Source organism: Bombina bombina, chromosome 1, assembly GCF_027579735.1.
Source record: "Bombina bombina isolate aBomBom1 chromosome 1, aBomBom1.pri, whole genome shotgun sequence".
NCBI classification, from domain to species: Eukaryota; Metazoa; Chordata; class Amphibia; order Anura; family Bombinatoridae; genus Bombina; species Bombina bombina.
In genome coordinates this window covers 73382623-73409135 of record NC_069499.1, presented here as the reverse complement: position 1 = coordinate 73409135, position 26513 = coordinate 73382623, and the positions used below count along the sequence as shown (strand labels likewise).

Below are 26513 nucleotides of genomic sequence, written 5' to 3'. Positions count from 1 at the left end.
AGCTAGAGTGAGATCTTCTAAGTCAGATACTCTCTGTTCAACTTCAGAGAATCTTTCCGAGAATTGTTTGACTTCTGTAACTAGCTGCGCAATATCCTGTTTGATTTCTATTCTAAGTGAATCAAACTTAGGTGCGAGAGCAGCAGAGATATTTAAGACTAGAGACTGTGTATCAGCGGAATCAAGTAAATTTGATGATTCTTGGGTTACCAATTGTGGCTCACCCACAGGCTCTGTATTGGGTTTATGTTTTTTATCCCTCTGTCTAGCCGACATGACTGAAGGTGATGTGCGAGATTGTGTGTGTAGAAATTTATCCATAAAATAATGGGAGTGAATTGTGATAGGGAGCAAAAAAAAAAAAAAAAAAAAGGAAGAAAGAAACAGACTAATCTACTGAAAAAAGGAGAGAGAAGTGAAGGATATGTGAAAAAGTGAACACTTTTGTGTAGGTTATTTTCTCCTCTAAAAGGAGAGAAAGAAAAGAAAAATTAACCGTGAACTAAGTGAGTCAGGTTCAGTCAAGCTGGTGACAAGATAAGATATATCAAATCACAGAGAAGGGGTCCTGCTGTGGAGCCCACAGTTTTCTAATCTTTAAGAAAGCCCTCATTAGTGATTAATATATCGTTCTAAATTTTCAGCTAAGAACAGAAAAAAAACAGTATTTAGCAACTCAAGTCTCCTAGTCCTAGGCCATCAGGTCAATATTTTATAAATTTTAGAAAGAAATCAGCTTTTAAGGTACTTTTAAGCTAATTGATACTCAGATTATTTCACCTGTGTGTATCTGGCACACCAAATTACTTGTAGACTATTAACACACCTTTAAACTAAATGTAAATCACTGCTATGAAACCAGTGCTCCGGATAAATTTTAACAGAGCTTAATGTAGCTTTAAAAGTTGAGCAAAGCTATATAGGGTAATTCAATATTATAATACGTTTGCTGTGGGTCTGTGAAAAAAACAAAAGAGACCCCCAGTCAATTAGTAACAGTCTGAATGGTTCAGGAAATACGAAGATACAATGTTTCACACTTTGCTGCTACAAATTAACAACATACAGTTTCCAAGAGAAATATATACCAATTAGAAACTAGGGGGTTCTAAGTTTTAAGTTGTCATAAATACAACCTAAAGAAAACAAACCTAGCCAATTTAGGTATTATAAAGCGCTATTAGGCCAGTAGCCGTTATTTAAGTCAGGGTCAAACACACCTCTAAGCTAAATATATTTTACTTTTTTGAAGTCAGTACTCATAGTATATTTTAATACCGCTGGATGTGTCTTCAAACTTAGGTAGAACTACATGGAGTGGCCCGGTTTTATAGTACACTTGCTATGGATCTGGGAGAGAAGCAAGCGAAAACCCCCAGTCAGTTAGTAACAAACTAAATAATTCAAGAATAAAATAATACAATGTTTCACTTTTTGCTGCTATAAATTAACAACATGCACTTTCAAGGAAAAATATATAGCAGTTAGAAACTAAGGGGTTCTAGGTTTTATCGTAAATAACAGCTAAAGAGAACAGATCTAACAAAATTAAATGTTGTACAGTGCTTGCAAGCAATAGCCGTTATTTATATCAAAGTCAAGCCGGCTGTCATAGCTTATAGATTATATGCAAACCCCAGCAAAGGAAAAAAAAAAAAAAAGAACAAGTAATAAGGGTCCAGTACTGAGTCAAGTCATTTCAAAATAGAGGCGGCTAAAAAGGGAAAACTGCAAGTTTTATCCCAGGAGTTCTACGTTACCCAGAACCAATAGACCAAGCTTTGAGCAGGGGATAACCAGCGATCATCAGCCTCAGCCCCCCCTCACGCAGCATCGGTGGGAAGGGGAGCGTCTTCCAGGTCGAGGGAGCAACGTTTGCCGAAAAACAAATCAGCAGACTGCAATACACAGATACCAATAACCTCGTCTCCTGCGTCTTTTTCAAGAAAGCCGGTCAGCTACTCTCAGGGGTGTGACTCATATACTGCCACAGTCACTCCGCCAGCCGACACCGACAGCACTCCTGAGTCTCAAACACCTTGGCTAGAGGCAGAAGAAAGAAGGCAGAGGCGGGAAAGAGGGCATCCACAGTTACCACTCCAGCAGCTCCACGTTATCCTCCCCGGAGCCAGCCCTGTACCAGGGATCGACCCGTCTCCTCCAGCAGTGGCCCCCCCTCACGCAGCACCGGTGGGAGGGGGAATGCCACTTCAGCGCAGGGATGCAAGTAAAAAGAGAAACAACAGGCTACACCATCCGCACCCACTGCTCTAGCCACAGTGCCGGTGTGAGGTACAGGTAACTCCAGCTCCAACTCCTAGGTATTCAGTAAACACAGGAGAGCGGTAAGTTAGCAGAGTCCACACGACTTATGATAAGTGCAGCGCCTCTCAGCTCCGTCCTCGGTTTCAGTTTATTCGGTAGTGATCGAGAGATTGACTTGTCTTTTAATTGAACACTTCTTCTTGGGTTGCCCCGGCTTAATAAGGAGATTGTGTGACAACAGCCGTTTTTTAAAGAGTATTAATTTTACTGTAATGATAGGTCCTTTTTCAGAGCTGCTATCTGCAGCTATTTAGTGCAATGTCAGGGCACTATGAAGTTTCCAGCAGCGGTGATATTCAGCAATACAAGCCACCCTAAACTAGAGGGTTTTGGGCGCGGTTCCACACCAACAGCTTGTAGGTAGGAGAGATCAGGACAGGTGCAGCACCTGATCACACACCTGTGCTCCTCCTCCGGAAACTCCTCCTAGAGCATGCACTTTTAATCAACTTTCAAATTTACTTCTATTATCATTTTTTCTTCATTCTCTTGGTATCTTTATTTGAAAAGCAGGAATGTAAGCTCAGGAGCCGGCCCATGTTTGGTTCAGCACCTGGCTAGCGCTTGCTGATTGGTGGCTAGAAATGTACTCTGGGCTTGTCTCCAGACCTTGAAAGCTACTTGGGTCCAATTGTAACCCTTTTGTATGTCTAGGAGGTGGGTGAGTACTCTTTGGAGCTGCTGAGGGTAATAAAAATTTTTTTGCTTTTTTCTCTGTATTCTGGGGTTCTGAGGTGTTTTTTATAGGCTGTTTGTTGTATTTTGTGCAAATACACTGATACTATAAAGTTTTGGAATATATCTTTATTTTCAATGACCTGCAGTTTTGCTTATTATTTTGCATTCATGTCTGTACCCACACTTGATTTGACCGACCCAATTAGAAGGAAGTTTATTTTCCCTGTTTATTATGCAAAACTGTTCCAGTGGACTAAATTAACCAGTTATGTACTAATTGTGTCCCACATATTCAATTTGCAGGCCATAATCCTGTCAGTATGACACCTGACAGATAATTAGTGCACAACATGTCTGTTTTTGTGTCCCATGTGGATTCCACTGACTATTTTCCAGAGTTTAAATCATAAGATATGGATTTTAGCGGCTATCCCCAAACCAACGGCTAGATTTAGAGTTTGGCGTTAGCCGTCAAAACCAGCGTTAGAGGCTCCTAACGCTGGTTTTGGGCTACCGCTGGTATTTAGAGTCTTGTAGGTAAGGGTCTAACGCTCACTTTCCAGCCGTGACTTTTCCATACCGTAGATCCCCCTACACCATTTACGTATCCAATCTTTTCAATGGGATCTTTGAGTGAGCGTTAGAAATCTAACGACAAGACTCCAGCCGCAGAAAAAAGTCAGGAGTTAAGAGCTTTCTGGGCTAACGCCGGTTTATAAAGCTCTTAACTGCTGTGCTCTAAAGTACACTAACACTCATAAACTACCTATGTACCCCTAAACGGAGGCCCCCCCACATCGCCGCCACTCTATTAAATTTTTTTAATCCCTAATCTGCCGACCGCACACCGCCGCAACCTACGTTATCCCTATGTACCCCTAATCTGCCCCTAACACCGCCCACCCCTATATTTATTAACCCCTAATCTGCTGCCACCAACGTCGCTGCTACCTTACCTACAATTATTAACCCCTAATCTGCCGACCGGACCTCACCGCTACTATAATAAAGTTATTAACCCCTAATCCGCCTCACTCCCGCCTCAATAACCCTATAATAAATAGTATTAACCCCTAATCTGCCCTCCCTAACATCGCCGACATCTAACTTCAAGTATTAACCCCTAATCTGCCGACCGGACCTCACCGCTACTATAATAAATGTATTAACCCCTAAAGCTAAGTCTAACCCTAACACTAACACCCCCCTAAGTTAAATATAATTTTTATCTAACAAAATAAATTCAATCTTATTAAATAAATTATTCCTATTTAAAGCTAAATACTTACCTGTAAAATAAACCCTAATATAGCTACAATATAAATTATAATTATATTGTAGCTATTTAAGGAATAATATTTATTTTACAGGCAACTTTGTAATTATTTTAACCAGGTACAATAGCTATTAAATAGTTAATAACTATTTAATAGCTACCTAGTTAAAATAATTACAAAATTACCTGTAAAATAAATCCTAACCTAAGTTACAATTAAACCTAACACTACACTATCAATAAATTAATTAAATAAAATACCTACAATTATCTACAATTAAATCTAACACTACACTATCAATAAATTAATTAAATAAAATACCTACAAATAAATACAAATAAATAAACTAACTAAAGTACAAAAAATAAAAAAAGCTGTTACAAAAAATAAAAAAATTAATTACAAACATAATAAAAATATTACAACAATTTTAAGCTAATTACACCTACTCTAAGCCCCCTAATAAAATAACAAAGCCCCCCAAAATAAAAAATGCCCTACCCTATTCTAAAATTAAAATAGAAAAGCTCTTTTACCTTACCAGCCCATAAAAGGGCCTTTTGCGGGGCATGCCCCAAAGAATTCAGCTCTTTTGCCTGTAAAAAAAACATACAATACCCCCCCCAACATTACAACCCACCACCCACATACCCCTAATCTAACCCAAACCCCCCTTAAATAAACCTAACACTAAGCCCCTGAAGATCTTCCTACCTTGTCTTCACCATGCCAGGTATCACCGATCGGTCCAAGCTCCAAAGTCTTCATCCAAGCCCAAGCGGGGGCTGGAGATCCATCATCCGGTTGAAGTCTTCTATCAAGCGGCAAGAAGAAGCCCAGAAGAGGCTCCAAAGTCTTCATCCTATCCGGGCAGAAGAGGAGATCCGGACCGGCAACCATCTTCATCCAAGCGGCATCTTCTATCTTCATCCGATGACGAGCGGCTCCATCTTGAAGACCTCCGGCGCGGATCCATCCTCTTCTTCCGACGTCCTAAGTCCGAATGAAGGTTCCTTTAAATGACGTCATCCAAGATGGCGTCTCTCGAATTCCGATTGGCTGATAGGATTCTATCAGCCAATCGGCATTAAGGTAGGGAAAATCTGATTGGCTGATTGAATCAGCCAATCAGATTGAGCTTGCATTCTATTGGCTGTTCCGATCAGCCAATAGAATGCAAGCTCAATCTGATTGCCTGATTGGATCAGCCAATCGGATTGAACTTGAATCTGATTTTTCCTACCTTAATTCTGATTGGCTGATAGAATCCTATCAGCCAATCGGAATTCGAGGGACGCCATCTTGGATGACGTCATTTAAAGGAACCTTCATTCGGACTTAGGACGTCGGAAGAAGAGGATGGATTCGGAGGTCTTCAAGATGGAGCCGCTCGTCATCGGATGAAGATAGAAGATGCCGCTTGGATGAAGATGGTTGCCGGTCCAGATCTCCTCTTCTGCCCGGATAGGATGAAGACTTTTGAGCCTCTTCTGAACTTCTTCTTGCCGCTTGATAGAAGACTTCAGCCGGATGATGGATCTCCAGCCCCCGCTTGGGCTTGGATGAAGACTTCGGAGCCTGGACCGATCGGTGATACCTGGCATGGTGAAGACAAGGTAGGAAGATCTTCAGGGGCTTAGTGTTAGGTTTATTTAATGGGGGTTTGGGTTAGATTAGGGGTATGTGGGTGGTGGGTTGTAATGTTGGGGGGGTATTGTATGGTTTTTTTTACAGGCAAAAGAGCTGAATTCTTTGGGGCATGCCCCGCAAAAGGCCCTTTTGAGGGCTGGTAAGGTAAAAGAGCTTTTCTATATAGGACAAAAGAAAGAACAAAAAAGCGCACCCAGATTCAAGCGGATTTATTGGAACAAGTAGCCAGACAAAACACATATAGTAAGTAGCAAACTCACCAGAAAAGAGCTTTTCTATTTTAATTTTAGAATAGGGTAGGGCATTTTTTTATTTTGGGGGGCTTTGTTATTTTATTAGGGGGCTTAGAGTAGGTGTAATTAGCTTAAAATTGTTGTAATATTTTTATGTTTGTAATTAATTTTTTTATTTTTTGTAACTTAGCTTTTTTTATTTTTTGTACTTTAGTTAGTTTATTTATTTGTATTTATTTGTAGGTATTTTATTTAATTAATTTATTGATAGTGTAGTGTTAGATTTAATTGTAGATAATTGTAGGTATTTTATTTAATTAATTTATTGATAGTGTAGTGTTAGGTTTAATTGTAACTTAGGTTAGGATTTATTTTACAGGTATTTTTGTAATTATTTTAACTAGGTAGCTATTAAATAGTTATTAACTATTTAATAGCTATTGTACCTGGTTAAAATAATTACAAAGTTGCCTGTAAAATAAATATTATTCCTAAAATAGCTACAATATAATTATTATTTATATTGTAGTTATATTAGGGTTTATATTACAGGTAAGTATTTAGATTTAAATAGGAATAAGTTATTTAATAAGAGTTAATTTATTTCGTTAGATTTAAATTATATTTAACTTAGGGGGGTGTTAGGGTTAGACTTAGCTTTAGGGGTTAATACATTTATTAGAGTAGGGGTGAGGTCCGGTCGGCAGATTAGGGGTTAATACTTGAAGTTAGGTGTCAGCGATGTTAGGGAGGGCAGATTAGGGGTTCATACTATTTATTATAGGGTTAGTGAGGCGGATTAGGGGTTAATACATTTATTATAGTAGCGGTGAGGTCCGGTCGGCAGATTAGGGGTTAATTATTGTAGGTAGCTGGCGGCAACATTGTGGGGGGCAGATTAGGGGTTAATAAATATAATATAGGGGTCGGCGGTGTTAGGGGCAGCAGATTAGGGGTACATAGGTATAATGTAGGTTGCGGCGGTGTACGGAGCGGCAAATTAGGGGTTAAAAAAGTATGCAGGGGTCAGCGATAGTGGGGGCAGCAGATTAGGGGTTAATAAGTGTAAGGTTAGGGGTGTTTAGACTCGGGGTACATGTTAGGGTGTTAGGTGCACACTTAGAAACTGGTTCCCCATAGGAAACAATGGGGCTGCGTTAGGAGCTGAACGCTGCTTTTTTGCAGGTGTTAGGTTTTTTTTCAGCTCAAACTGCCCCATTGTTTTCTATGGGGGAATCGTGCACGAGCACGTTTTTGAAGCTGGCCGCGTCCGTAAGCACCGCTGGTATTGAGAGTTGCAATGGCGGTAAATATACTATACGCTCCCTTTTTGGAGCCTAACGCAGCCCTTCTGTGAACTCTAAATACCAGCGGTATTTAAAAGGTGCGGGGGGGAAAAAGCCAGCGTTAGCTACGCGGGTCGTTACCGACAAAACTCTAAATCTAGCCGCAAGTAAGCATGACCAAAAATCAGGAGAATTACCTCACACTACCTGTAATACGCAGGGTCCGATCCCCAAGGCTCAGTTACCACCAACCTTACAAAGCTCTGACTCGGCTGAGTCTCTGTTTGAGGGTTCTGAGGGTGAAGTTTCCTCTGAAGACCTTGATCCTATACGTGAGGCTGAGTCCACGTTTTGATTTAAAGTGGATCATATCCACTTTCTACTTCAGGAAGTTTTGAATACCTTGTAACTGTCAGAACCGAATCCAGAGGATTTAAAACCTGTAAATAAGTTGAATAAAATTGTAAAGCTCTGCCTAAAGTGCCTAAGGCTGTGGAACCACCAGACTTGGTTACAGACTATATTGCCAAAGAATGGAAAAATAAACAGGCATTCCTTTTGCACATTCAAACAGGTTAAAAAGGTAAAATAAATAAGTATCCACTTTCATAGAAGAATTTAACAACCTGGGAAGTAGTTCATAAGGTTTATGGGGCTATTTCCACCTTTTAGACACACTACTATTCCTAGGAATCCAATGGATCGCAAATTTGAGTCCTTGCTTTGGAAATTATTCTCCTAATCAGCGGCGCGATCCGATATACGGCATAGTTTTCGGCGCAAGCGAGGGAACACGCGCCGCCCGTAGTTTCACCTCGCACATCGGGGTATTACATATACCCCGCCGGCAGTTGCTAAAGTGCCGTAAGTCGGTCAAACTAGCGATGTCCAGAAATAAGCGTAATTACAAATTTCTGGAGTCGCTAGTAACTTATGGCACTTTAGAAACTGCCTGCGCCTAAAAAAACTAACTAAAATATTAAATCTCCCGTAACTGTCTAACACGCCTCCCAAAAATCAGCCCAACACGTATACCCCTATATCCTCAATCCCCCCTCTCGCTCCCAATAATAAATGTATTAACCCTTAGACCGGAAACCCCCCACAACGCAATAAGCCTAATTATTAACCCCTAAACCGCCATATCCCACACTGCAATAAACCTATCCTAGTATTAACCCCTAAACCGCCGCTTCCGGAGCCCACCGCCACCTACATTATATGTATTAACCCCTAAAACGCCGCTCCCGGACCCCGCCGCACCTAAATAAAGTGTTTAACCCCTAAAACGCCGCTCCCGGACCCCGCCGCCACCTACATTAAATATATTAACCTCTAATCTGACCCCCCTACACCACCGCCACCTACATTAAATATATTAACCCCTAAACCTAAGTCTAACCCCCTAACTTAATTATTATTTAAATAAATATAAATAATATTAATATTATTAACTAAATTATTCCTATTTAAAACTAAATACTTACCTATAAAATAAACCCTAAGATAGCTACAATATAATTAATAATTACATTGTAGCTATTTTAGGATTTATATTTATTTTATAGGTAACTTTGTATTTATTTAAACTAGGTACAATAGCTATTAAATAGTTAATAACTATTTAATAGCTACCTAGTTAAAATAATTACAAAATTACCTGTAAAATAAATCCTAACCTAAGTTACACATACACCTAACACTTTTTTGGGGGGGGTAATTTAGTAATTCGTAATAAGGTTTAATAGTAGATTTAAATAATTGGAGTAGGGCTAGGGTTTTTTAATATGTAATTTAGTTGTTTTAATTGCTAGTTTTATTTAATTATAGTATAATAGGGTAAGTTAATTAATAGTATAAAAATAGTTTCTTTTAATTCTACATGTAAGTTTAAATTTATTTTAAGATAGGGATGATGTAATTTTAATTTAAAGTTAGCAGGTTGTTAGGTTTAGGGGTTAATAGCTTAATTTAGTTTATGGCGATGGGGGGGGGTGGCGGTTTAGGGGTTAATAGGTTTAGTTAGTGGTAGTGATGTGGGAGGCCAGAGGTTTAGGGGTTAATACGTTTATTTAGGTTGCGGCAGGGTCCAGGAGCAGCAGGATAGGGGTTAATAACTTGATTTCGGTTGCAGCAGGGTCCGGGAGCGGCGGAATAGGGGTTAAACATTTAGTATAGTATAGTGGCGGCATTTAGTGACAGGGTATGAATAAAGTTGGTAAAAAGCCGAATAGACGTGAGATCGATGACTGCTAGTTAACAACAGTCCGATGCTCATTGCCCCGTACTTGGTGCGCGTATTTTTGCTGGCTTTTTTATAAATATGGAGATCGTATTCAGGTCCGCGGCCACGATGTTAGGTGAGCGTATTGGTGCCAGCGAATGCAGCACAGTTGACAGCTTGATAAATATCCCCCTATGACTCACTGAAGGCTCAGATGATTTTTTTTTAGCAGTAATGTATTTTTTTATTAAAGTATGTACATTGTTTTTTAGACAAAATGCTATTGCACACAATACACTACAGTATAGTGTAAATATATCTATATATGCACTGGGGAACAAAAAAATTAGTGTGACTCGCGGTGGTGAGGAACCAAACCCGCAATATCTCAGAGGTGCACCTATATACCTCTTAATACATTATTTAATATCTCGGTTTAATGTGTATTTCTGTATTCTTTTTGTTTGCAATCTAATAAATAGAATTAAAAAAATAAAGTTAAAGTAAATACTGCTATAGAAATATAAAAAAGATGTATGTATTGGTTAAAGTGCAATAAAAGCACCTAATACATTCTATGCATCAAATATATCCCGAAAATGCCTGGGATTGTAGAAATAGATTGAGATTCAAACAATACAGTTAAGAAAACTATTTAAATGCAAAGTCTGAATAAAATCTGTCTGGATCATTTATTATTAATTGCCGTTCCTATGCCTGCGTTTGTATTTCTTTTAAACAGTATTACCTGTGGCTATAGCTGCAAAAAGGCTGCTTCAAATACCAGATTTAAAATCATTTGGTTGATTGGTATCAATATGTTTGATACAAGTAATGAAAATAGTTTAAGTGAGTCTTCGGGTGTATTTGTTTTATTGAGATTAGCGAGTGAGGATTTGTTACTTATGCATTCAGAGTGCAACGCAGCTGTCATAAAATTTTAAATAACATTAGAGGCGACTTAAAATATATGCAGTATCCAGGCTTTTTCTTATATTCAGTTGTGCCTGCACATTAGCATATAATTCTGTATATCTTGGTTATTAAGGGCCGCTATAATGTGTTTTAAGAAAGGACCCTTATAAAAAATACATATGTCAGGGTTCTTGCACTGGAACATTTTCTTGCAATAGGTCACTGACATATTTATTTTTCATGAGGGAACTATTTTAACCAGGCAATATGGCAACCCTAATAATTATTATTTAGGCATCTGCTTGGAGAAGATACATTTATTCAAAAGTGTAATTTGTTGAACTTTCTGTTCCAACAGTTTCAATTTTCTTTTTTCTTTTTTTAATTTATTTTAGGCCTTTCTATAATTAGCAAGTTATACAGCTCTGCTTGATCTCGACATTTTTTTCAAAATATCCACTTATCTGGATGGACCTCTGTAAGGGGTCAATGCACATATACTGTTACACTAAGGTTTCCCTGGGGCACAAACACCAGACATTTCTTATTATACTTTCTGACACTCTTTCTGGCTGCCGTTTTGATGATGAAGGTTCCTGCTCAAGTGACTTATTACCAAGGAGAGAAAGGAGGTTTGATGTAAGTGGAAAGTCCCACAACCCTTTCTATTATGACTGGGTCATGAAAAGACTCCAATAGTTCAACATCTGCCCAGACATAAGATGTGTTTCATAGACAGGGTTGTAGCAAGGCGCATACATTAAGGACCAGATTACATGTGGCACGCTATTCAGCACTTCAATCATAAACTTTGCTAGAATTAAGCTTTTTGTGTGTATTGCAAGTTGAAAGTAAACATTTTGTGCGGGAGTGAAACCCAAATTTCAGAACAAAGTGGCTTCTTCAGGCAAAAGTCAGTATTTAGTGTGACCTCCCTTGGCACTAAGCACATCTTGAACTCTTTTGGGGAGACTGTCCTGAAGTTTTCTAAAGTAATCTTCTGGTATATAATACCAGGTTTCTTTCAACACTTCCCAGAGTTCTTCTTTAAATTTAGGTTGTCTTTTATTTATTTCTCTGTCCAGCTGATCCCATACTGCCTCTATAATATTCAGGTCTGGTCTCTGTGGAGGCCAGTCCATGACAGTCAGTGTTTTAACAGCTGTTTTTCCCTCCAAATATGATTTCACTGCATTAGCAGTGTGCTTGGGGTTGTTTAAATAAAAAGAGAGAAGCGCTCAACCTGGAAACGAACAATAGCATAATAGCTTGTTCTATGGCTAGTTACCACCCAAGAAGCAGCCTCTTTTTGCTCAACATGTGCCTTTCACAGAGAAGAACTTTCCTGAAGCATATCAGTCTGATCCTGACTTCAGCGTACAGTCCAGCCCCGAAATACCAGGCAATCCTTCTCTGAACGAGAGAAACAGCAAAACCCTAGATGTACGTTTCGGCCTATTGTGGGTCTTGTCACTGAGGTGCAGCCATATCCCTCTAGGCACACTGAGGAACGGGTCCACGTCTGGATTCCCGCATCACACTTAGGGAGACTTCCCAAAATGTCGTAATTTGCATAAATAAAAAGAGAGAAGTGCTTAACCTGGAAACAAACAATAGCATAATAGCTTGTTCTATGACTAGTTACCACCCAAGAAGCAGCCTCTTTTTGCTCAACATGTGCCGTTCACAGAGAAGAACTTTCCTGAAGCATATCAGTCTGATCCTGACTTCACAGTAAAGTCCAGCCCCGAAATACCAGGCAATCCTTCTCTGAACGAGAGAAACAGCAAAACCCCAGACGTATGTTTTGGCCTATTGTGGGCCTCGTCAATGAGGTGCAGCCATATCCCTCTAGGCACACTGAGCAACGGGTCCACGTCTGGATTTCTGCATCACACTTAGGGAGATTTCCCAAAATGTCATAATTTGCATAAATAAAAAGAGAGAAGCGCTCAACCTGGAAACGAACAATAGCGTAATAGCTTGCTATATGGCTAGTTACCACCCAAGAAGCAGCCTCTTGGTGACCTGTCTCAATTTATTTATGACATCAGACTCCCTGGATCATTTTTTTTTTATTTATTTTTGGCAAGGGAGTTATGTTGGGGGTTTTCTGCTTAGGAGTTGCTGCTTATATGCAATGTGGATGAAAATGTATTTATAGAAGGAAACGTTTCAACAAAAGCTACCAAAAGAAAGTGGTAAATTTAGTACTTGAAATAAATTGGAATTTTTAAAAATTGTACTCTCTTTCTGAGTGGTCTGTGCTGGAATGTGTATGGGCCCTACCTGATGGCACACATATTGTTCGGTGCCAATAGCACTATTTAAACTGCATCTGGTTCTGCTTCAATACTGGTGTAAGAAATGTCCTGTTATTTCTACTGCCCATGATTCCTGGTTTCTTCTTCAGTTCGCCTGGAGACGCCTCCTGTTCTTCTGGTGGTTCCTGCTGTTCTAGGGGTCTCTCCTTATTTGCCTTTTGGATGCCATCTGGCATTATCTAGTGCCCTAGTATGAACAGTGCTCTCCTGAACCTGTGTGCGCTTTGCCTGGTTAAAGTTCATTATTGCTGCCTGCCCAAGTATTCGTCATGAATTATCCTCTCCTCAACCTTTGCTGCATACCAAAATATTCTGCATGAACTGTGCTGTCCTGCATTTGATAACGTACTGTACCTTTTTAAAAGTGATTATATCATATTGTATAAACAGTGTTCATTTTGTTCAACTTGCATTGTATTCATTTAGGAAATTGCATTAATTGTGCACCTTCTGTAACTACTTTATTTGCTAGTGGATCAATACATTTTTATCACTCTTAAGCCAATATTATTCCTATGTTAGCATTTGTATTACAATGGGAAAGTAAACATTTTAGAGAATGAGCAAAAGCCTCAGGTGTGCTTACATCTGGATGTCACAACCACTCTGTCTCCCTTTGCCCAAAGACTTCTATGGGCAAACTAAAAAGGCATTTATTTATCTTTTTCGTTCGAGCACTAACCCAAAGGTGCGCTAGGTTAACTGCCCTAAAGCTGAAGATGCATTAGGAATACTTCAAATACTTATTCTCTTGACTTAGAAGAAAAAGTTATTTTTATTTTTAAATATAAATTTCAATATACAGTACTGTGCAAAAGTTTTAGGCAGGTGTGAAAAAATGATGCAAAGTAAGAATGCTTTTAAATATAGAAATGTTAATAGTTTATTTTTATCAATTAACAAAATGCAAAGTGATTGAACACAAGAAAAAGTCAAATCGATATGTCCACCCGGCATCCCTAAATGCCAACAGCATACGCTGTCGGCATTTAACATTGCACAAGCATTTCTTGTGCAATGCCGCCCCTTGCACATGCCTGGCCAAAATCGGCCGCTAGCAGGGGATGTCAATCATCCTGATCGTATCGGGATGATTGCAGTCCGCCACCTTATAGGTGGCGGATAAGTTAAGGAGCAGCGGTCTTATGACCGCTGCTTCTTCACTTAAGTTTCTGGTGAGCCAGAAACTTCGGACGGACACAGCAGCATCCGCTGCTTATTAAATCCGGCCATTTGCCTTCAAAACAACATCAATTCTTCTATGTACACTTATACAAAGTCATGTATTTTGTAGGCATATAGTCAGGTGCATGACTAAAAAATATAACAAACAGGTGCTAAGGTTCATTAATTCACTATGTAGGTTGAAACACATTTATTAACTGAAGCAGAAGCAGCTGTGTAGGAGGAATAAAACTTTGTGCGGAACAGCCAGACTTAGCTAACAAGGTGAGGTAGCTAAAGACAGTATAATGTCAAAATTCACCACTGCCAGACTGAGCACAGCAACAAGCAACAAGGTAGTCATACTGCACTAGCACGGCCTCTCGCAGGCAGAAATTTCAAGGCAGACAGGTCTCTAAGCACAAAGAAATGGGCAACATTGAGTACCGTAGACACAGTGGTTGGCCAAGGAAAGTGCAGCAGATGAAAGAGGCATCATGTTTTCTTCCCTTTACAATTAGAAGATGTCCAGCAGTTCCATCAGCTCAGAATTAGCAGAAACCACTGGGGCCCTGGCACACCCATTTACTGTTGGGAGTATTCTGCTCAGAAGTGGTTTACAAGGAAAACTTCTGGCCAAAAACCCATACCTCTGATGTGAAAACAAGGCTAAGCAACTCAACTATGCACGAAAAAAAGCACAGAATCTGGCATGCAGGAAAATGGCAGCAGGTGCTCTGGAATGATGAGTCAAAATTTGAAATATTTGGCTGTAGTAGAAGGCAGTTTGTTTGCCGAAGGGCTGGAGAGCAGAACAAGAATGAGTGTCTGCAGACAACAGTGAAGCATGGTGGAGGTTCCTTGAAAGTTTGGGAATGCATTTCTGCTAATGGAGTTGGGGATTTCGTCACAATTAATGTCCCTTTAATGCTGAAAAGTACATCAAGGAGCCATCTGATTGGCCCAACTTTTATTCTGCAGTATTTCAACAACCCCAAATATAAAGCCAAAGTCATTAAGATCTATCTTCAGCGTAAAGAAGAACAAGAAGCCTTGGAAGCTATGGCACGGATCCCCCAGAGCTCTGACCTCATCATCATTGAGTCTGTCTGGGATTACAAGAAGAGACAGAAGCATCTCAGGCTGTCTAAATCCACAGAAGAACTGACAGGAGAATTCACTGTTTACTATAAGCAGCAGCGAGATCATGGCTGCAACTGCATTTGCGCAGTTGAAGTTGTGTTGATGCCATTCAAAACTCCAAGCAGGGGGAGCGTGCTAAAGCTAGATTTACATAGGGCGTATGGTGCAGTCCTGATTGGATGATGCACCTGTCAATCAGATAGAGATTTCGGAAATACTCACACGAAGGCAACCGGGGCACAGGTAACGGAGCGGATTTATACATGAAGATTTGTATAAAAAAAGTTTATTTAAAACAAAAGCATCACTGTGCTTATTTTGAGTAATACTTCCAAACTATTAAGTAAAGTATAGTTACATTTACCAGCAATTTCTCATACTTTTACAGTACAATGTCCCTTTAAAAGAACACTAAACACCTCTTGCTTTTGTGTAAAATATGAACTTGTTCTACACCCCTAGAAAGCTAAAAAGCAAATTTTGTTATCTGCAAATGCGTTAAATCATATAGCAGGTTAAGGCAGTTTGCAGCGTTTTAAAGATTTAAGTTTTAGATTTTGCTTTTTGGCTTCTCCAGGGAGGCGTTTAATGTTCCTGTAATAATCTCAAGCTCTGTTGAGTTTCTATGAAAAGCTGTTGCATATATCTTTATTTTATATTGTAATAACATTGTTACGCTTCCTATGCTTTCCTGCAGATGTTTTATAAAATAATATTTTTATGTATGAAAATGTCTATTATATCATCGCATTTTACAAAGGCTTTTTTTTTTATTTGTCCGAAATGAAATATTACATACTAAGCAAGTTTTAGGCTTTTAATATTAAAACAGTCTGTCATGTTTAGGCTGCATTGTTCCGTGAGAGCCGATGTGTTATAGTTGTTTACAATGTAACAAATGAACTTAATAATATTCTCTAGTGAAATCTTTATATAACAAATTACACCTGAAACAAACTCATTAAATGTTTCTCGCAATCTTCCCTTTCTCGTGCAGGTGGAGGGATATGCAGTGGGATGTGAATTCTCTCCAGACGGATCTATAGTAGTAACGGGAAGCTCTGAGGGTACAGTCTACTTCTACAATTACCATACATCCAGGACATTACGTTCACTTCAGGCTGACCGAAACGCGTGTATCAGTGTCACTTTCCATCCAGTTCTTCCATCTCTTCTTGCGGCATCATATTGGGACGGTTGCATCAGAGTTTGGCAGTAAAAGGGCCATAGGTACTATGCTTCTGAGCATGTTACTGCTGGTCTTTATGGAACTCCTTCACTGTGCACTATACAATATTTTCTTGTACATAAATATGAACTGTTTATATCATTTGTAACATTTCTTAATTATTGAATGGTGGAAACTTTGGCTGACGGTCATTTTAAGAACTCACATTCTCGATGGGAACTGTATAGATGATATTGTTTGCTGATGGGAGCTCCACCATCCATCCAGACTTTAAACCCTTTTTCACGTGGTGGGTCAGTCACTTCCAACGTTAGTTAAAGGGTTTGTTTTATTTAAAGGGATAGTAAACACCAAAAATGTAGATAATCCCTTTATTTACCATTCCCCCGTTTTACATTACCAACACTGTTATAGAAATATACTTTTTACCTCTGTAATTACCTTGTATCTATGCCTCTGCAGAATGCCTCCTTATCGCAGATCTTTTGACAGACTTGCATTTCAGGCAATTAGTGCTGACTCTTAAATAACTCCACGTGCATGAGCACAATGTTATTTATATGAAACACATAAACTTCCACCCTCTAGCTGTGATATGAATTTAAAGGGACAGTCATGTCCAAAAAAAACTTTCATGATTCAGATAGGGCATGTGATTTTAAACAACTTTCCAATTTACTTTTATCACCAATTTTGCTTTGTTCTCTTGGTAGTCTTAGTTGAAAGCTAAACCTAGGAGGTTCATATGCTAATTTATTAGACCTTGAAGGCCGCCACTAATCTAAATGCATTTTGATAGTTTTTCACCACTAGAGGGCATTAGTTCACGTGTTTCATATAGATAACATTGAGCTCCTGCACATGAATTTACCATGGAGACAGCTCTGATTGGCTAAACTGCAAGTCTGTCAAAAGAACTGAAATAAGGGGACAGTCTGCTGAGGCTTAGATACAAGGTAATCACAGAGGTAAAACGTGTATAATTATAACTGTGTTGGTTATGCAAAACTGGGGAATTGGTAATTAAGGAATTATCTATCTTTTTAAACAACAAAAATTCTGGTGTTGACTGTCCCTTTAAATAACAAGCAGCCTTCAAGGTCTGCCTACCTAGGTTTAGCTTTCACCTAAGAATACCAAGATAATAAAGCAAGTTTGATGATAAAATTAAATAAGAAAATTGTTTAAAATGATATGACCTATCTGAATCATGAACGTTTAATTTAGACTTTACTATCCCTTTAAGACTTATTGTGTATGTGTGAATCATACTCGTCTAATAGGGGCACAAATTGTGTGTAATAGACAATTTTATTGTGGTATTTTCTGTTGATCATTCACCTTAAAGAAACTGGATCAAAGGGTAAGACACATTTCCAACATTCTACACCAGAGTTGTTGTTTTAAAAGATAGATAATCCCTTTATTACCCGTTCCCCAGTTTTGCATAACCAACATAGTTATAATAATATACTTTTTATCTCTGTGATTACCTTGTATCTAAGCCTCTGCAGACTGCCCCCTGATCACATTACTTTTTATTTATTATCTATTGACTTGCATTTTAGCCAATTAGTGCTGTGTTATGCTGACTCTTAAATAACTCAACAGGCATGAGCAAAATTTTATCTATTAGGCCCACATGAACTAGTAGTCTTCTGTTGTGAAAAGCAAATAAAAAAGCATGTGATAAGAGACTGTCTTTGGTGGCTTAGAAACCTGTAGTAATTAAGACGTTATAAAGTATATCAATATAACAATGTTGGTTGTGCAAATCCGGGGAATGGATAGTAAAGGCGTTCTCTATCTTTTTAAACAATAACAATTTTGGTTTTGACTGTCCCTTTAAGTAGTTCACACCGTTTTACCTGTTTTCCTATGTAATTGTTGACATCAGTGCTGTTATCTATTGTGATTGCTATTATGCACAATGCCTATTTACCTGTCACTCTTCAATAAAAACTAATAAATATAAAAAAACAAACAAAAATTAAACTAATATCTTGTGGCAAAAACTTGCTGCAATATCACAAGTTTAAAATTGGGGTTCAGCTGCATTATAAATGTATTTATATCTATTTATTTATATTCTCCATGTGGAAAAACAACCTCCTCCACTATGGGCCCCATGTAAGCTGCCTTTGAGCCCTTATGGGGCAGGGTGCATCTTGCAATGTAAGAAGCCTTTTACACTCTCTGCCACCTCTGAGGTGGAGGATTAAAATCACCCCAAACGCGCTTGCTTGGGTGACTGAGAGGGAGCGGCATTACACACTCAAGCAAGTGTGTAATGATATATCCTGTAGCAGACGTACTGGGTCTGCTGCCCCTTTAATGCAAAGCCATGCGGACTGGTTCTCAAGCTGAGAACGTTGTCCACACAGTCCTTAGTACATGGGGCTATATGAGTTAAAGGGACAGTCAAGTCCAAAAAAATTTTTTTTCATGATTTAAATAGGGCATGCAATTTTAAACAACTTCCCAATTGACTTTTATCACCAATTTTGCTTTGTTCTCTTGGTATTCTTAGTTGAAAGCTAAAACTAGGAAGTTCATATGCTAATTTCTTAGACCTTGAAGACTGCCTCTAATCTGAATGCATTTTGACCACTAGAGGGCATTAGTTCACATGTTTCATATAGATAACATTGAGCTCATGCACGTAAAGTGACCTAGGACTGAGCACTGATTGGCTAAACTGCATGTCTGTCAAAAGAACTGAAATAAGGGGGCAGTCAGCAGAAGCTTAGATACAAGATAATTACAGAGGTAAAAAGTATATTAATATAACTGTGTTGGTTGTGCAAAACTGGGGAACGGGTAATAAAGGGATTATCTTTCTTTTTAAACAACAAAAATTCTGTTGTTGACTGTCCCTTTAAATAACACTCCATAGATTATTGCATAACCCATCTGTGCATTTAAAAAAGAACGCCTGAACTACCCACTTTTGTGCTGGAGCAGAGAAATCTGGGAAAGAATATGCAAATGAACAAGACAATGCTGCAACTTTTTTGCTTCAAGTATCCATTTTCATAAACATAGCAGGAATTGAAGAATGCAGCATAGGAACCGTGAATCACCACATGATAGATTCCTGAGTTGTGCTGAGTGACACTTGGTCTAGGACACTAGATTTCAAAGTTATTATAAGGCCTCCCTAACAGGCCAGATCGTGAGGATATCTGAACTGGATCACAGGTGAAATAATGAGCATATATGTGTATTCCGCTGAAAATCAGTAATGTTTACTAGAATAATTTTTGCTAATGGTAGTATATTGCAAAAATGCTGCTGTTTAAAACTGAAATGAACCCTTGCACATATCAATTTGGACGTTACTGTCCCTTTAACACTCAATAGATCATTATATAGCTCATCCCCCACAAAATAAAAATGAATATATATGATAAAGATTATTCTCTTATAGATAGCTCATCGTGCTAATGCACTGTTGCAGAGATCTCTGGCAACCTGAAGGTTGCTGGTTTGATCCCGGCGACATCCATTCAGCCTTTCATCCTCCCGAGGTCGATAAAATGAGTACTATCAAGTTGGGTAATAACACCTGTTATCAGCACCGCGAGTCGGTTAAGTCCGAGGTTGTGCGCTATACAAGTATACATTATTATTAAAAAAGACCATATTTTATTATATTATAGAAAGACAAACCTCCTGTTGTTTATCTAAGAGTATCTCATTTGGAAAATTACAAGTTACAGTAGAAACTATAAATTACTTGGACATTAATGTAAGCTTTAGGCTTGAATGTTTTATTGTGATATCAGTGTTACAGCAAATTCTGTATTAAGCACACTGACCCCACTGCTTCCTGGCAGGCGTCTCTTGTTTTCTAACTATCACTTTTATGGTGTTCAGTTTCAAACATTCATTTGTGATTTGTATGTGGTGTGGGACGTGTTCAAATTACAGTGTTTATTCTGCTGGTCAAATAAAGGAAGGAGAAACTAATTACAGGGGTCTCAGGGAAACCACTACTATATTTTGCATGGCAAGAAATGTTTTCACTACACTGGGGAAAAAATATTCCCTTGCTTGAATTAAATACTGTGATAAGCAAAACCTTTATCAGTAAACCTGTTAAAATTGAGAATCAAACTGATATTCATATTCTAAAAGACAAAAATTTGGGCACCACATAGTGTATCCTGTGTAACAAAGGATGGTATTTCCTCCAAAACCCCTCGATTGATATTATGCTCACATGTCTCAATACACCAAACAAATGCTGTCTAAATGGGAACTGGAACCTCTGAGTTGCCCCATAAACTCATTCTGGAATAGAAGCAAGTCAACTTATGAAATCCAAACATATGGTTTATTTAAAGGTACATGAAACACAAAATTATAGTTCATGATTCAGATAGAGCATACAATTATAAACAGCTTTCCAATTTACTTCTATTTTTATATTTGCTTCATTCTCTTGGTATCCTTTGTTGAAGAAGCACAAATGCACTACTGGAAGTGCTAGTTGACCATATAAGGTCAGCCAATTACAGGAGGCATATATGTGCAGCAACCAATTAGCAGCTAGCTCCCAGTAGTGCATTGCTACTCCTGAGGCTACCGTGGTATGCTTTTGAACGAAGAACACCATAAAATTTAAGCAAACAAGGGGGCGGAGCTTGGCCACGCTTGCTGATGGCCGCACATTGATTGAGCTCTGAAGCCTCAAAGCTCTTATATAAGGTATTGAGTAACCCATAGCACGTTCGAATCGAGGAAAACCCAGCTACTATATTTCTGAATGAGGTGGACATATAATTTGGCCCTTTGGACCCTTTTATGCTGAGTAGAGAAGGTCTGAATTTTTACTACGCAGTAAGGCCTGCACCGGAGTAAGAGGAGCACGACCGTTGGGAGCAGCAACACTACATCTACCCGTTCTGAAGAGCCCTAGATCCAGCTGACTAGCCCAGACATCTGCTGTGTGATCGTCTGGCCAAGACCTAACAGCATCTTTAGTGAAGCGATCCAGATCGCAGTTCCAGAGCGGGCTGAAGTGTTGGGCCGTACCTAATTTGTGCCGCAGCTGGTGACAGTGCAGACTTACAACCGGCCCCAAAACGGCTCTCACCAAGCCAAAAGCGGATCGCACTGCCGCCGGTGAGGAGGGTGAGTCACATAGTGTTTGAAGCATAAGTTCTTATCTCGGCAGCTGCTGTACTCGGTGCCTTGTTAAACACATAATAAAAACAAAAAATAAGGGGACATTAAAATCAAAACTGCGGTTTATTGACCACGCTTGCAGCAGGATTATAAACACAGAGCTCCCTTTAAAGATATTGAGGGGACTAGAGGAGAGTTCATATTGGTCTGCAGTAGTAAATAGCACACTGAGATTGGAAGAAGACTGTATATACCTAATGTGACGGCTGAAATAGGGGCTACATGTTATTTGCCTTGGCAACACTCTAGTAAACAGAGTGTACAAAAGACTGTGACAGCGGGTGTTTATTGCCACACAAATAGTTCAGCTGTAGCTACCACCAGTAAGAATAAGAAAGAAGTGGTTCCTGAAAGTTTGCACTGCTCTTTGCTTGGTGATGTCTAACAGGCGAATCTCAAAGCCCATTAAGGGCTCCCAATCTTCCAATATGGAAAACTACTTAATTTCATCTGAGGCGGCCTCCTGTATAAACAGGGAATCTCCTGAACTTAGTAGACAAACCGCTGCTGCACAGACAACTAATCCAGATCCTGCACAACCCAGTTATGTCACTAAAGAGGACATTAAGCATCTTTCGTCCAAATATTACATAAAAGAGGCCATGGTAGATATGAAACTCATGTTTGGTGAACTAAAAAAGGATATACTAGCAGTGGATCATAGGGTTGCACAGGTGGAGGAAACGCAAGAAATCATGCGCTCGGATCTGCAGCAACAGGCTAGCTGTATACAATCAAACAAAACAAGAGGAAATAAAGAACAATGGGTGTTTACACAAGAATAAAACACAAGTAGAAACCTGTCAACAGTGATGGTTTAGTAAAAAAGCATACAACTTTAAAAGAAAAAACTGTACACCCACCACTTGACTTTCCTTGTAATGGACAGTTCAGGTTCAATCCTGTACAACAGGGTTCCTCCCTCCCTGAGTACAGGTGTGCATGCAGGGAAACGGGTCTGAAGTCACACGCCAAAAGCACTCTCAATCTTAGAGGCAAAGGCACTGAACTGTTCAAATGGTAACGTAACAGATACCCCTTTAAAGATTTGTTTGGTAAATACCTTATTAAGTACTGCTCCAGCAGCTTCTCCTGTATCACACCGGATTGCAGTGTTGTTTACCTAAGCTAAAGATAAAGGGCTGTCATCGACCGCTGGTCCCGCAAGCTGTCCCTCGATGATCCACTGAATCAGCAGCTCACAGCCAAAAACCAGTGCTCACTCCGGCCTGGATACATAGTAAAGCACAAAAGAAAACAAAGAAGCACCTGGTAATGGCCGTTCCACAGTTATTTAATTGAAAAAAGAATGAACAGGGTAACAAAAGTAACAAAAAATACACAGGGAACCGTCCCTATTAAAACTAAACACCCAATACAGAGATGGAAGTGCAGAAAAAATGAGCTAAATGTCAAAAACAGCGGCTAACGCATTTCAGCGTGAGCCTTACTCATAGCCTCATAAAACACATATAATCAGAAAGATTTAAAAAACTTAGTTCTGAAACTGATTGGAATTTGGGATACACACCCTCTATGCAATTAGCCAATCAGTATCAAACACACGCACACCCACCTCCCCCTAACCTTCCTATTTGCTAACTAACAATGCATTGATGCACTTAATACAAAAACACATGTAAATTTGATTAGAGAAAAAGTAGTATTAATAATAATCCTATGTGTGATTCCCCTAGTTCTCTCCATCACTGAGTGCTCCCATGTCACAATTAGATCGATTCACATTTAACCAGTGCCCCACTAATGTCGGGGAACAGAGGATCAGATCTGCAGAGTTTGCCGACCGCATATTGCCACATCGTCACAGAGATCATATGTTCCAGTGCTGGACGGGGCCCGCTGTCTGTACTCAAGAACAGGAAAGCTCCAATTGGTGAGCCGTCAAGAACTCTCCGCCTATCACTTACCCGGAGTCCACCCCTGTGATGCACGTCATCACTACAGGTAAACAAACAAACAACCCCGGTGGGCAGCGGTAGATTTAACAGAAAATCAGAGTGTCACACTAGTAGGCCTGTGAGAAAGAAAACCTCCTATGTAAATGTGTAAATAAATAAATAAAGAGATAGCAGCAATACGATCCCAAATCGGGACAACACTTAGTCACAAACTAGCCGCACTCTATATACACAATTTACCTTAGCTGTAAACAGTCACGAGCCTCATGCTCAATCCGAGCTCCAAGCAAATATCATTTACAACCTGACCAAATCTTGGTGGGAGCGACCATGTCAGGTGTCACCACCACACTTGTGTTGCCTGTGAAAGGGTAGTGGTAGGGGATGTTTTTAAATCCTCAGCGACGGGTGAGAGCTACAAGATCAAATACTGTTTAAACTGTAGACAAACGTATATAGTGTATTTGATCACTTGCAATGTGTGCTCTCTGCAGTATGTTGGGCTCTCAACAAGAGAGGCCCGAACCCGCATAAAGGAGCATTTGTCGGATATCAGAATAGGGTCCAAGACCACCCCCCTAGTAAGACACTTTGTTGAAACACACAACAAGTCAGTAAGGTCCTTTGTGTGGACTATTATTGACAAGGTTCCCCCCAAACGTGGTCAGGGAGATAGGGTGAATAAGCTTGGTGAAAGAGAGGCCTTCTGGATCTTTAAGTTGAAGACCAGGATTCCAGGGGGCCTCAATTCAGAATTCGATTTGATCAACTTTTGGTCCCGTTGAATATTTTTGAATATTTTGTGTATAAGGACATGAAGGGGATGATCCCCTGCTAACTTACAACTTTTTTCTTTCTCTGTATGTCCCTGTGTTGGAGGAGTATGTGTACTTCGAACATATAGTTGAGGCCATTTATATATTTATTTATTTTGAATCGTTTTATTTTACTTTTCTCATTTTGTTGGTCTATTTTGGCTTCTTAGGATTGTTCCTGTTGGGTTTGATCCCAAAATATAAGTGCTCTTGTCCATTGTACATGGGCAATCTTGTTCCGTTTATGTGTTCATCTTTTGTAAATTTACTTTATCAGGTTGTAAATGATATTTGCTTGGAGCTCGGATTGAGCATGAGGCTCGTGACTGTTTTCAGCTAAGGTAAATTGTGTATACAGAGTGCGGCTAGTTTGTGACTAAGTGTTGTCCCGATTTGGGATCGTATTGCTGCTATCTCTTTATTTATTTATTTACACATTTACATAGGAGGTTTTCTTTCTCACAGGCCTACTAATGTGACACTCTGATTTTCTGTTAAATTGGTTTGCATTAGATTGTCTACCGCTGCCCACCGGGGTTGTTTGTTTGTTTACCTGTAGTGATGACGTGCATCACAGGGGTGGACTCCTGGTAAGTGATAGGCGGAGAGTTCTTGACGGCTCACCAATTGGAGCTTTCCTGTTCTTGAGTACCGACAGCGGGCCCCGTCCAGCACTGGAACATATGATCTCTGTGACGATGTGGCAATACGCGGTCGGCAAACTCTGCATATCTGATTCTCTGTTCCCCGACATTAGTGGGGCACTGGTTAAATGTGAATCGATCTAATTGTGACATGGGAGCATTCAGTGATGGAGAGAACTAGGGGAATCACACATAGGATTATTATTAATACTACTTTTTCTCTAATCAAATTTACATGTGTTTTTGTATTAAGTGCATCAATGCATTGTTAGTTAGCAAATAGGAAGGTTAGGGGGAGGTGGGTGTGCTTGTGTTTGATACTGATTGGCTAATTGCATAGAGGGTGTGTATCCCAAATTCCAATCAGTTTCGGAGCTAAGTTTTTTAAATCTTTCTGATTATATGTGTTTTATGAGGCTATGAGTAAGGCTCACGCCGAAACGCGTTAGCCGCTGTTTTTGACATTTAGCTCATTTTTTCTGCATCTCTGTATTGGGTGTTTAATTTTAATAGGGACGTTTCCCTGTGTATTTTTTGTTACTTTTATAACCCTGTTCATTCTTTTTTCAATTAAATAACTGTGGAACGGCCATTACCAGGTGCTTCTTTGTTTTCTTTTGTGCTTTAGCTGTATACAATCTCAAGAGGCAACAGTCCAGACCCTGACTGACAGGATCGAAGATTTGGAAAATAGGAGCAGGCGGAATAATCTGCGGCTTCGAGGACTGCCTGAAACGGTGAATCCGCCTGAAATAAATCAATACATCCAAGAGTTTTTTTAAATTTCTCAAAAATGCACCTAATGCTGCAGAGATCCAGGTTGAAAGAGCACACCGTGCGCTTAGACCCAGACCACCAGCCAGAGCACCACCTAGGGATATCATTATAAAACTTCTATCATACAAGTATAAGGAGGACATCCTTCGGCATTCTAGGAACAAACATCCCCTCCAATTCGATGGAACGGAAATTCAAGTCTTTACTGATCTGTGTCCAGCTACTCTCCAGAAGCGGCGAGACTTGCGCTACATAATATCTAGGCTCAAGGAACAGCAGATCCAATACAGGTGGGGGTTCCCCACATGCTTAATTGCATCCAAAAATGGCACGACTGCTATCTTCAAAACACCTGCCGATCTTCCCACCTTCAATCAAACTTTGGGCTTGCAGATCAGACCACCAAATATAGCTGCAGCTCCAGGGCAGCCCGGGCCTGAAGCGGGTCGGGGTGCGGATGGATTGCAACCTGCTTAGGCCACAAGTCAGCTTGTCAGCTTGCTTAAGGAGAACCTTTTGCTTGACCTGGGGAGGACAGGATTATCTTGGATCCCACTACATGAGACTTCTATCTATGCAGTGTTCCAGGACTGTCACTTGATCACTTGTAATGCCTTAGCAACATGATGTTCCCTTGGACTTTGATTGTAGACATGCTTAGATCTGTTATAGTATAAAAATGTATATATATTGTATATCACTTTACGAAGCATATTTGGTGCCTTAGATCACTTTAGTTGATAGAGTGGGGGTGGCC

At 39.6% G+C, this 26513-nt stretch overlaps 1 protein-coding gene across 1 annotated transcript in view; it reads left to right on the top strand.

Annotated features, from left to right (window-relative positions):
• Positions 1–16551, top strand: part of WDR25 (WD repeat domain 25) — a 689023-nt gene extending 672472 nt beyond the window's left edge. The window contains exon 7 of the mRNA XM_053697449.1: positions 16217–16551. Within this exon, the coding sequence (XP_053553424.1) occupies positions 16217–16438 (222 nt within the window). The 3' untranslated portion in view covers positions 16439–16551. The remainder of the gene's footprint in view (positions 1–16216) is intronic.
• Positions 16552–26513: the final 9962 nt, after the last annotated feature.